The 12,629-nt window shown below is 41.0% G+C and overlaps 1 protein-coding gene across 1 annotated transcript in view; it reads right to left on the reverse strand.

Moving 5' to 3' along the window:
• Positions 1-12,629, reverse strand: part of INPP4B (inositol polyphosphate-4-phosphatase type II B) — a 516,678-nt gene that overhangs the window by 149,187 nt on the left and 354,862 nt on the right. Inside the window, exon 15 of the mRNA XM_045019298.1 lies at positions 8,595-8,699. Coding sequence (XP_044875233.1) covers positions 8,595-8,699 — 105 coding nt within the window. The remainder of the gene's footprint in view (positions 1-8,594; positions 8,700-12,629) is intronic.

A 12,629-nucleotide genomic window follows, 5' to 3' on the forward strand; every position in this document is an offset into this window, starting at 1 on the left:
GGAGTATTCATTAAAGGTCTAAACCAAAGCTCAGTGAAATCCAGCCCTAAATCATTATAAACGAGCACACACACGTCACATGGAAAGCTACATTTTCAGACATGAGTGATTTAATTGCATCTGTAATATTTGTGTGCAAATAGGAATTTGGGGTGAAATTTGCCCCATAGAGGTAATCAGAACAAGGCCTATGCAGCACTAAAATCCCACAAGCGCTATTTTGTGTGTTTAAGTATCACTTTTTAGTAATACACAGGTTCTCTGCACAAGCGTGAGTTTCACCCTCTTTGCATGAAGATTAGATAATTGTGCAAATAAGCCACTCAAATGCCCAATAAACATATGCAAATGTGGAGTATTTTAGTCGCTCATATTTGAAAATGTGGCTCTAAGAGTTTGCAAGGAGAGCTCATTTGTTGTGTAGATATATAAAATTTAAAAGTATGGTATAATGTCACCAATTTTGCACAAATTTGCATTTGTAAGTGCCATCAAACATTCCTCCCACATAATCTCCAGCCTCTCAAGAACTGAGTTTGGGCATCTTAGAATTAAATACTAAGACACATTTGATAGATGGAATTAAAACCTGCCTTGTATCAAAATATTAAAGAAGTCTGACAGTTTCAGGGTTAATGACAGTTTTATGATTCATCAGCTTATTTAATCACTAGCTCTATTAATGTTTACATGCTAATTTGTTTCTGAAAACCTCTTAAGAACATCCTGGATGCCCTCTGAAACATGACAAGTGAATCATAAGATGAGGAAAGATATACTGGAAGTCAAAGTGCAACTTAGCACAAAAAGGTTAGTAGGTACTACATATTGCTCGGAGCATTTATTTGACGCAAGCTGTAAGTCTTTAGTGCTTGTCAAATAAAACCTGTTTCAATGAACATCATGCACTTTGATAGCTGGATATGATATGTGTTCAGGAAGTATTATGCATACATAGGTATAAGCATATCCTGATTCTCAAAGGTTTATTAGTATGTATTATTTGTATTGCGTGTGTGGGGAGGTGCTATCGGCCCCAGTCGGGATTGGGGCCCCATTCCGTACAAACACAGGATAAAAAGATTATCTCTGTCCCAAAGAGCTTACAATCTAAAGTCCCAATGTTGCAAAGGGATACGTGTAAGCAGACCTCTGCCCCTAGGCAGAGTACCATTAATTTTGATGCACGGTATCTTTGCAGGGTCAGCATTTTACATCTGTAATTTTAATTCAGATTAATGGGAACTACATACCTAACTTCCATCTCATTCAGATGAGAAAATCTTACAAAAAACCCTCCTAGAAACAACAAAAAAAAGAGATAAGAATGTTTGGAAATTATGCCTAAGAAAACTTAATCCACTCCTTTAAAACTAAATCAATTTTAGAAGAAGAGTCTAACAGTTGTCTGCTTGTCATAACTCACAAGCTAAGTGGCGTCAGGCAGGTAATAGAAGATGGGAAACACTAAGAAAAATCCAGGTACTGCACAAAAACAAACAAACAAAGAAGTTTATTGTTGATTCAATATGTGGTGCTCTTTTTTCAAAGTCACTGTTTAAAAATATATCTACACAGTGTTGTGCTGCTGAGGGGGTGCTTTCATCTGACACATAAAATTAAGGTTCTGAGCTCTTGTGGATTTTAAAAAATTGATCGTGCTTTCACAGGATATTGCCCACATTCAAATTTGTGTACTTATAGCCTGCCTATCCAAATCCCTTGTGTGGTTTCAGTAAGATACTGTATTCTTCATTTCTTGTATTAAATTGTTGTGTGGTTTGCTGTTAAACAGTAAACAATTCCCACATTCCAGCCAAAGGGTTGATGCTCATCCACAGTGGTAGGTGATTATAATTTTATAGTTTGTACAGTTAGTAGAGGTCAAGTACTTTGGGTTCTGTTTAGAGTCAATGTACCAGGAAAAATGTTAGAGCCTTCAAAAGTGTGATTTTTGCATTTGTATTGCAATTTAGAACAAAATGTCATCAATTTATCAATGTACTGATATCAATTGATCAGTAAGCCTTGACTTCCTTACTTTAATTCCATTAAACATATCTTTTACCTGTATAAGATGATGCTAAAAATTATATGCAAGCAGTACAGGTAAGGTATTCTGTACTAAACACAGACAACTGACATATGACACAAAATTACACCTTGTGTTGCGTGGGTTACCTTTGTGGCACCTCTTGTGGCCCATCAAGGCACAACACACTCAGCTGCAGGTCTCTGCTGGTAGGTGACTGTCTCCAAAGCCAGGGCTAGGCATAAGCAGACTAAACAATTGTTTAGGCCCCCAAGCACTCAAGGGGAGCCCCTATTCACTTTTATTATGTGTTTTTGGGTTGGGGTATTCCTCCTTAGGGCCCCCAGTGGGCTAGCATCACCTCTGGCTGTCTCTGTGAGATCCTAGATAACAGACCCTCTGGTCAAGGCATGCTTCTCTGCTACCCATTCCAGGGTATTAAGATCCAAAGGAAATCCGGGACAAAACCCCCCACAACTCAGAACACAGTGGGTCCAACAAACCTTTGGTGAGACCCCGTCTTTCTGTTTTAGGCTTATCTCCAAACAGCCCATGCTTCTGCTGATTCTTCTAGGTGCTTGTCATCCATGCTAACGGGCTCATCTGGCTGGCAAGGCAGCTCAGTCTATGGACTGCAATTAGGCTTCTGTCCCATCAAGAGAAGCAGAGCTCTGCTCTCCTCCCTGGTCAGTCCTGCACAGGGCTAGGTCTCCCCTTTTAACTCCCCTTTCCAAGCCTGATATTTGAGGCAGTGGGGGTGGGGCCACTGAGTCTACAGGCTACCTCCCATTGCCAGTATGGGCCCTATCTATCCCCCACCCCTTTTAAGACCCTGTGGAGGGAATATGAAAACTTTCTATATTTTCAATAGGATCTGTGGTTATTTGCATTTGGTGCTCTAACTGGTCTGGTTAGTAAGCTAAGAAAAAGTTATTGCTAGCTGTTACAATACATCTACACAATGAAATAGGATGAAAATTAAGTCAGTGGTCTAGGAGCACCTGAAGATTACTGGAGGTTATTTAGTTTGTCATTATGAGACATGACCAGTGGTGAGCTGGAGCCGGTTCCCACAGGTTCCCAAGAACCAGTTGCTAAAATTAGACCTCCGTGGAGAACCGGTTGTTAAAGGGCCAGGGGGTGGGCAAAGAACTCCGGTTCGCGGGCCGGACTATCCTGTTGCTCCCAGGATTCCCAGCTGGGGAGGCTGAAGCTCCCCTGGCCCTTCCCCCGCTTCCCCCCAGCTGCAGCGGGGACAGCCGCTGGCATCAGCTGGGCAGCTCAGCTGAGCTCCAGAGTCGTCCTGCTGCTTTGAGCTGCGGGCAAGGTAAGGGGGGAGGGGGCTGCAAGCTCTAGGGCTGCCAGGGGGGCAAGTGGAGCAATTTGCCCCAGGCCCTGCAGGGGCCTCCGGCCCCACGAGTATGTCTCCCCCTCCCCAGCCCCTCCCCCGTTCCCCCCCTTAAATCAGAACTTTTTATAGGGAACCGGTTGTTAAGATTTTGGCAGCTCATCACTGGACATGACAGCATTAGTTCTGCTTTATTACAGCAGAGCTGTATATTTATTTATTTATTTACACATTGGGAAATTAGCTTTATAGTTAAGTTTTGGTAGATGCAGGTGCTGCCTTTTAAATCTATAAAAAATGCATCTAGCATGAATGTCCCTAAGCACCTGATCATCATTTAAAAAGATTAAACAATATAGTAGCCAAGTCAGACAAAAATTCTCTTGCCACCTAATATTAAATAATCCTAGGAGGATTCTGTGCCAAAAAATTCAAAATTCTGCAAAATGCTGCATATTTTATTTGTCAAAATAATGCAATATAATCACACCAGTTTCAATTGTTTTCGTCATTTATTTAAACTACAATACAGAAAAAAGTTACAATAACTGTCCATCATTTCCTAAACACATGAAACTTAAGTTACAAACACTTGGTAAGTAATACCCTGCATTCCAGTTATAATCCTGGATGTCCATTAAAATTACATTACAGAACACCAAACATTAAAAAAAAAAGTAGAATGTCATTTTAAATTGCTCAGACTTTCACACATGCAAGTCATACACTTTTGCTAATCATTGTCCTGGTCCTGGCTGGGTACTTTAGGAAGTGCTTGGTTCTGATTGTCCTGACGTTTTATTGACTTGGTAAATGCTTTATTTGCCCTCAAAGTCTTTTTTTTAAAATGGGTAAGTAAAATAAATCCTGAGCTGCAATCTAACCCCATTGTGCCACTTTGGCACAGGAAAAAAGTGAGAAAGAACATAGATCTTCCTAGCTGAGGATTCCCTTATTGTCATTTATAAGGCTCCGTTACATTACTCTGGCAATGTAGGGGCCTTAAAATTTTCACAAGTTTTATGATCCTGGGGGAATTGACTGAGAATGGGAACAGTTAACTAACAATAGGAACATTAACAATGTTACTACGTAGGCAGGCTGCTACATTTGTGCCTCAGACAATGAGATCAATTAACTAACAGGCAGGCTGCTACATTTCTGCCGCTAGCCTGCATCATGCACAATAAAAAGCCTTACCCTTCCATGCCAGCAAGCTGCAGTAGCAAGCAAGAGGGACAGAGTCTCTCTTTCTCTCTCTTTTGTTGGCACGCATGTATGCCCAGCCCGCATCCCTCCCCGCCCCCACCCGGTGATCAACCACACAGGCACGTATACACAGCCCACCTCCCCCATCTCTGAGGCTGCTCCAGGCACGCTGGAACAGACGCGCTCCCGGCGAAGAGGTGCATGTCCCCCGTCAGATTTTTTTTGCCTTTTTCTGTGTGGGGGGCACAGAAGAATGCTGACCATATGAATTCTGCCCCACCTCCACAATCAGCAGTGACTCTCAGCCAGTGAAGTAAAACAGAAGGGGTTATTAGTCATTGGGAACACAGCATAGAACAGATCTTGTTAGCAGAGAAATTAGGACTATTCATCGAAGTCCATCTTAGGGGGATCCAGAGCACAGGGTTTCCCTTCCACCCCCAAGTCCCAACAGGAGACTGACCAGCTTCCAGCAGTCCAGCCTCAGTCACACCTAGCTGCCCTCCTCCTTCCTGCGTCTCCTTCCTGGGCAAACAGGTCACCTGGCCTCCACCTCTCACTTGGTCCTCGAACACCTCCGGCTGATTCTTGCAGAGGATGGGCCCTGACTATCAGTTGCCAAGATACAGAGCGTTGCCCATTGTCTGTGCCCAGGCAGCCAGATGGCAGACACATCTTCCCTCCAGGGGCCTCTGCAAGTATCACAAACCTTTGTCCCACCACCTAGATACTTGAGTAACACTTAGGGGAAACTGAGGCGCACACACATTATTCAGGGAAACATGAACAACATTCCCACTTTGTCACACACTCTGTCAATGAAGCTAGAGTGATGAGAGATAACCTAAAAATAAGCAAGGGAAAGAAAAGTGCCCAGAGAACATCTCACATCACATTGGAAATTAACACAAATTATCATCAGAGAAACCAACTCTTATTTAAAATCCCATCCCCTTAGCCCTATATCCTGACTCTACCAAGCATCGATCTTTAACAAATCCCTTCATAACATACTATCTCAGCAAATCACTTCCCAATGCAAAAATGATCATACACACTTTCTGTAAAATAAGCCCCACAACTAGTTCAATAATGAGTATGAAACCGCATTATAATACCAAACAACTCATTGGTAGCTCAAGGGAAATCACAACAAAAATAAAAATCCTACAGCTGAAATCCTTGTTCACTGCAATTCCATAAACACTATCAAAGATTCCATTGTCCCTTTAACTCAAATCTACCCCGCAGGACCCGAGTTTTAGAGGGGCTGAGCATCCACAACTCTCATTGACTTCAACTGTTGCTAGGGGTGTTCAGCATTTGTAAAAATACGGCCCCCTACTATCACTAATTATTCATCTCAGAAATAGACCCTTATTAAAACAGAATCCTTCCGATTTCTCTAAAGGAACTTAGTAGCAACTGCTTAATTCCTCAAAGCCTGTATTCAGTGCCAGAAACTCTCAGCTTCCCCATAGGTCACACTAAGTCGATAGCTGGCAGTTAGTAAAGCCTTAAGACATTTCAGTGGAATTAGTCCTACATCCTTCATAAAGTTTTAACATTGGGCCAAATCTTTTGATTGTTCATTGATTAGGTTATTGGCTTAGTTTGCCCAGTTAGGACTCTGTAATTTGTTAGGTTCTTGTCTCAAGATCAGGCCCACTATTAGAAGAATTAATGTCAATAGGCATTTTGTCTGAGTATGGCCTTCAGGATTTGGCAGATAATTTTGATGGAGAATAAAGGAAAAAATTGGCTGGCCAATTTTATTGTAATAACTTTCTCTGTTACTCAGTATACAAAATATACTCTACAGAAGGTAAACAGTGCTCGTTCTCTCTGCAAACATCTTGTACAAGGAACACTACTGCTTAAATATAGTTCTGCAAGCTTAAAAGAATGGACTCTAACCCCAAGGGCCCATAAACATTAGAGCAAAATGGAAAGTGAAACCCTTTACTGTCACTGGAGCAGCAGGTACTTTTTCAGACTGAATTTTGAAGCTTCATTTTGGTTTTATAATAAAATTTGTGACAGTTGGTCATGTGATAAGCCTTCTGGATGAAACCATTCCCTGCAAATCCTATTGCATGCAAATTCATAAGGAACACATAGGACTTCACAAAACTCATTGGCCTTGTTTAGAATTTTGCTTTTTCCATATTGTTGCCTGATCTTTTGATTGTTCATTGATTAGGTTATTGGCTTAGTTTGCCCAGTTAGGACTCTGTAATTTGGTAGGTTCTTGTCTCAAGATCAGGCCCACTATTATCAGAATTACACTAGGAGCCCTGTGGGGCACAGCCATGACAGCAACACTTACACTCAGGGAAGATCTTGTGTAACTGTAAAAGTGTTATGATTACAATGATTAGTCCAATAAATAAAACAATCCCAACAAGTAAAGCGGTGTAATATAAAACTGTACATTCACTCAATCATTCTATCCTTGGGGAAAGCTCTAAAGCTTGAGACAGATCCTAGTCTAACTCCGGCATGTGGATGAAGAACTTCAACAGCTGTATCTCAGCTGAGACCAGATGTTTTATAGGCCTTGATGGTCCTCCTCATGCATATGTATGCATAGCTCTTCCCTCCTTTAACATATCTTAACTTCCTCACCCTCATAATATTGGGGTGCCCTTATCCTATAGGCTAGTATATTAATTACGCAAAACTTTTTAGCATATACATCAGTTGAATTACTATGGTAATATTACTTTGCTAATATTCCCCTCCAAAAATACTCAGATAGGTAACTGTGAGAAGGCAGTTCGTACCAATCAGCAGTTTGCAACACGTGTGATTATGTCAAAACAATAAATAGTTTTATACCATCTTGTGACTTACGGTTACTGTTAGTTTACTTAAATATGCTAACTCTTTGAGCAATTACTCCTACTCAGGCTATAAGGCCTTATACTTATGCTAACTGCTTAAGCTATTCTTATAGGTCTAGACCTATAGGTCTCTAGCATTCCTGCTATCAATTCCACTCCTTTATCTTATAATTACTGCTATAATTATTACATGACTACAATACTGGTTAATAACACACAATTTATTGAGCGAATTTGATCCTTTTTCTTGTTAATTAATGTAACAGCAACATACTGCATTTGTTAGAAATTTGTACACTGTCTGAAATTGTATACTGACTATTTTATGCAAACAAATTACAGCCTGTGGTTTACTTGTTAATAGTTTGCTGCAAATATTCCTTTGAATATTCAATATCCATAACCGAATGCTTGAGCTGTGTGACCCCAGGTACATGGTATTGTTTCTATTCCTTGATCAGATGACCTAAACTTCATTTCTGCTTATGTTTTATGATTATATAAATCTCAGTTAAGGTTTAAGAATTCATTTTCCACAAACATTTTAACAAACAAATCTTTCCTTAGATGAATATTGATCAAAAGCAAACAAAACAATTGCAAACAGAGCTTAAGCAAAATTTTCTTTGTAAGGCACTATAATTTTTGTGACTAATTTTTCTCTCTAATCTCTCAACCCTAAAATCCATGCAAACTCATGCCAGCCAGTTGCACACATATCTACTGAAAAGCCTATTGTAATGAAAAGGAATTAATGAAAAGGAAACCGAGCCATTTAACTACTTCCCTATCATACCATTTCATGGACCATGTTGACCAAGTTTAAACAGCATGTGCCAAATCTTGGTTCTATTGAAGTCAAAGGAAAATCGCCCAATTACTTCAAAGTGACCAAAATATGGCATTATATGAAAAAAGTGTTTTAGTACTATTGAGAATATAGTGCCTAACCTGAAGGCACATCTGTCTAAGCACCATTCTTCTTTGTCAAGTTACAATGGTTTACTATAGAAGAAACTGGAGATTTTTGAACAGCAGCGCTATGAGTTAAAATGCATGGAATTTATAAAGGGTTAAAAAGAAAAATAAACATTCTTATTATTTATAAACCCCATTATAGTATGACACAATTAGAGCATTTCTCTGGAATATATTTTACCTTTCAACCGAGGACTGTGCACATGCATTCTCTGCAGATGGAGATTTATTGGAACAAATTCTAGTGTCTTTTCTCCTTTACTACAGCTTGATTTGAAAGAAGATCCTAGAAAACAAAAGTTTAAAGAATCATTATCTCAAACACCCAGCAGATGTTTTGTCTTTTTTTTAAATGTTAGGACAATACTTGTACGTTAGTGGCATTCTTTAATTTACTTTCAATGTGTAATCGTGTATTAAGAAAAGAATGGTTTGCTAACTGCGTCTCAGCATGCATCCATATTCTAGTCAACAAAACAGCTTTTAATTCACAGAACAATCTAATTTGCTGAGAGACATTGTTCCTGCTGCCTGGAATTGGTCCACAGCATGCTGGAAATGATGCCACAGTTAACATATATTAAGTTTATATTGTGCTAAAAATACAGGAGCATGGAATTATGACACTACATATTTCCACTAGCAAGTGAGAACTTTCGGGGTTTTTTAAAGCAAAACGAATGCACTGACTAGAATATTGTTCTTTCCTGAAAGTGCAAACAAAAAACTTTGAATTGTTCACATTTCAGTAGGAATCATTATAAATAAGCCTTTCTAAAATGACAACGTGATAATAAACTACTCACAATGTGCTGAAAAGATTTAACTATACACTTCATAATCATCACATCCAAAGTATGAGATTATGAGTAACTAAGTATAGTTATTTTAAATGTTTAAAAGAACACTGTCAATGCTGGCAGGCCAAAAAGCTAATTTACCAGCTGATTTTTGATGGTATGTACACATGATGTAGTAGCTTGTAATCTGCCCTTTCTATGCCTGCCTGTTCTTATGATTAGGCACCATATTGAAAATTATCATTATCTGTAGTGCTTGCAGAGAAATGCTATTCTGGCTTTGTTTTTCTAAGACCACACAGGAGTGTGGGCATTTTCCATTTCCATTCAAAGTCATTTTGGGGGAAAAAAGATTCAGAAATTGTAGCAAAATTACATTTGCAATTTTAAAGGTACCATAAGTAATATTTTGGGTTTCACAATCTTGAAAGCGTTTCTTTAATCCTACATTTACCTCTAAACAATGAAAATAAACCAGCTTTGTGTGGTTATATATATATATGACCACAGAGATTTCTGAACCTTGTAATATTTTGGGTTTCACAATCTTGAAAGCGTTTCTTTAATCCTACATTTACCTCTAAACAATGAAAATAAACCAGCTTTGTGTGGTTATATATATATATATGACCACAGAGATTTCTGAACCTTATTTTTTTTACATGTTAATATGAAGCATCACACTCCTTTTCTTGTTTTTTCCCCCTTATAGCCAATAAAGAAGAAAAGGTTAAAGGGAAGGTTAAAATATGCATTTAATTTTATTATGCATTATCATCTTATTTATCTGAAAAAGTCTAGGGACACATTTCTGAAAATAACGTGGAAAGATGAATCCCTTTGTGGGAGAGAAGAGTGCAATGTAGTCTACGGGAAAAAACTGATTGAGGAAGAAAAAATTATAATAAAAACAAATGAAAACAAATAATGGGTGCTGAGACTGTATACAGGAACCAATACTTTGTTCTACAGAAACATTTTGATATGTGACAAGAAAAACAAGAAAACTTAATTGACAATTTGTAAAAATGAAAGGAGGAAAGCTATTATAAAACCAGCACTAGGTTTACAGTGAAGGAAATGCCTGTACCGATTTGATTGTGAAGGGGTTTGGGACACACACTAATGTTGTCAGTGCAAGACAGGGAAACGACACCACTGACAATGTAGCTATAAATCAGCAGCACAGGCAGAAAGGTTTCCTCATGATTCTGAGATGTCAGATATTTGGTATTTTCACACTTTATCAATGAAAAACAGTTAGTGGTAATTCCGGCATACTGTACAAATCTAGCAATTATCATGGAAGAAATACCAAGAACTTTACAGGCTTCAGTTTTCAGACAAGGCTGTAAAGACTCAATTTGACAGCAATCAATGTCTCAAAAGAGGTGCTTAGCACCTCACAGTATCTGGCTGTAAGATATCAAAGAGTACTTTTGCATAAATAATTGATATGATGTAGAATGAAATGGAATTTTTTGAGGGGAGTGTGAAACAGAATGAAACATTCTGTCTATGTATGAAAATATATATAAGATGAGAGAGAGACAGAGAGAAAAAAAAGAGAGATTTTCAGTAAATCCAGCAGAAGGGTTACTCACAGAGCATAATATTAAGTGTGTGTATAAGTCTCTGAAGGATTGGGACCCAACTACACAACAGAGAATAGTGAAAGTATATTGTTACAGATATAGGACACCTAACTTCACAGCTAAATTAGCTAAATCTTATCCCCTGAGTTATCACATTATACATAATGACGTCTGTGTTTTGGGTCAAAAAAACAAAAACTGTTTAGTATATGAGTGCTGAGAAAACTATTGCTACATTTCTTGAAGAGACTTAAAAAACTATCAATAAAGATATACCTTTAAGATAATGAAATTACAGTATAAAAAAATAAAAAGTATATCTCAAGATGCATACAAATGGTATGATGCTGTAGTGTATTACTGAAGAAACAGTATGTGATGATGTAATTGAAGGCTGCATCATATACTCAAGGGATCAATATCAAGGGGTGAGATCCCCACTTTAGCCACTTTACACTGTATAATAGGGCTGGAAAATCTCAAAGGGGACCTAAAAGCTCTATATTTGGACAGAGGAGGATTCCCTTGGGATAGGAACTATAGACAGCTGCCTCTTCAGGGGCACATTGCAAGCACTGGCACATGGGTGTGCCAGGAGATTCCAGACAGGTCTGCAACCCAGGAAATTGTCATAACTCAGACCAGGGCCTAAGTTACACCAGGGGCCTCTCCAGCCCCTAGACAAGCCCAGGATCAGATAGGCACAAAAGTGGCTTAAAGCTATGTTAGCACTCCCATTCCCCCACCCGCAGGCTGAAGATCTGCGCTATGCCTCTAAAGGGTATGTCTTGACTGCAGAATTTATTTGGACAGTGCCCCTAATCAGTGGTGAGCTGGAGCCAGTTCCCACCGGTTTGCAGGAACCGGTTGTTAAATTTAGAAGCCCTTTTAGAAACGGTTGTCCCGCGAGGGACAACTTGTTCCAAAAGGGCTTTTAAATATAACAAAACCCACAGCAGGTCCCTGCCCTTCCCCCGGCCCCAGCTCACCTCACTCCGCCTCTGCCTCCTCCCCAGAACGCCCCCGAGGCTTCTCCTCCCGCTCCCTGGCTTCCCGCGAATCAGCTGTTCGCGCGGGAAGCCTGAGAGAGCTGAGAAGGAAGCAGCAGCTTCCCGCAGGTGAGCTGGGGCAGAAGGGCGGGGGTGTGAGGAGGGCTCCAGGCGCCGCAAGGCTCGGGTCCAGCCTCTGACCCCATCCCCCGCCGGCGGGCGCGGCTCCGGCCCGGTCCCGACCTCGGTCGGCTGGCAGGTGCGGCTCCGGACCCGTCCTGACCTCGGCCGGCCGGGCAGCGCGGCTCCGGCCCGGCCCCGGCCAGCTAGGCGCCCCAGCTCCAGTCCCAAACACGGACAAGCGGCCCAGCCCGGACAAGGCCAGACCCGGACCCAATCTCCAGGCAGCGCGGTAAGGGGGCAGGGAGCATGGAGGGGGTGTTGGATACAGGGCAGGGGAGTTGGGGGGGTGGATTAGTGTTGGGGCGGACAGAGGGCAGGGAACAGGGGGACTGAATGGGGGCAAGGATCCGGGGGGGCAGTCAGGAAGGAGCAGGGGTTGGATGGGGTGGCAGGGGGCATTCAGGGGGCAGGGAAGGGGGGGGATGAGACAGGGAACTGGGGGGGGCTCTCAAGGAAAGGGGGGGTTTGGATGGGGCATGAGTCCCGGGGGAGGGGGATAGCATGACCACCTCATGGGGTGAGGAGGAGGGAACACGTTGTTAATATTTTGGCAGATCAACACTGCCCATAGCAACCCTAACCCTAGATCCAAGTGCCCTGCCCATAGGAACCCTAACCCTAGCTCCAAGTGCCCTACCCTTAGAAACCC

The sequence above is a fragment of the Mauremys mutica genome, chromosome 5 (genome assembly GCF_020497125.1).
Source record: "Mauremys mutica isolate MM-2020 ecotype Southern chromosome 5, ASM2049712v1, whole genome shotgun sequence".
In the NCBI taxonomy this organism is placed as follows: domain Eukaryota; kingdom Metazoa; phylum Chordata; order Testudines; family Geoemydidae; genus Mauremys; species Mauremys mutica.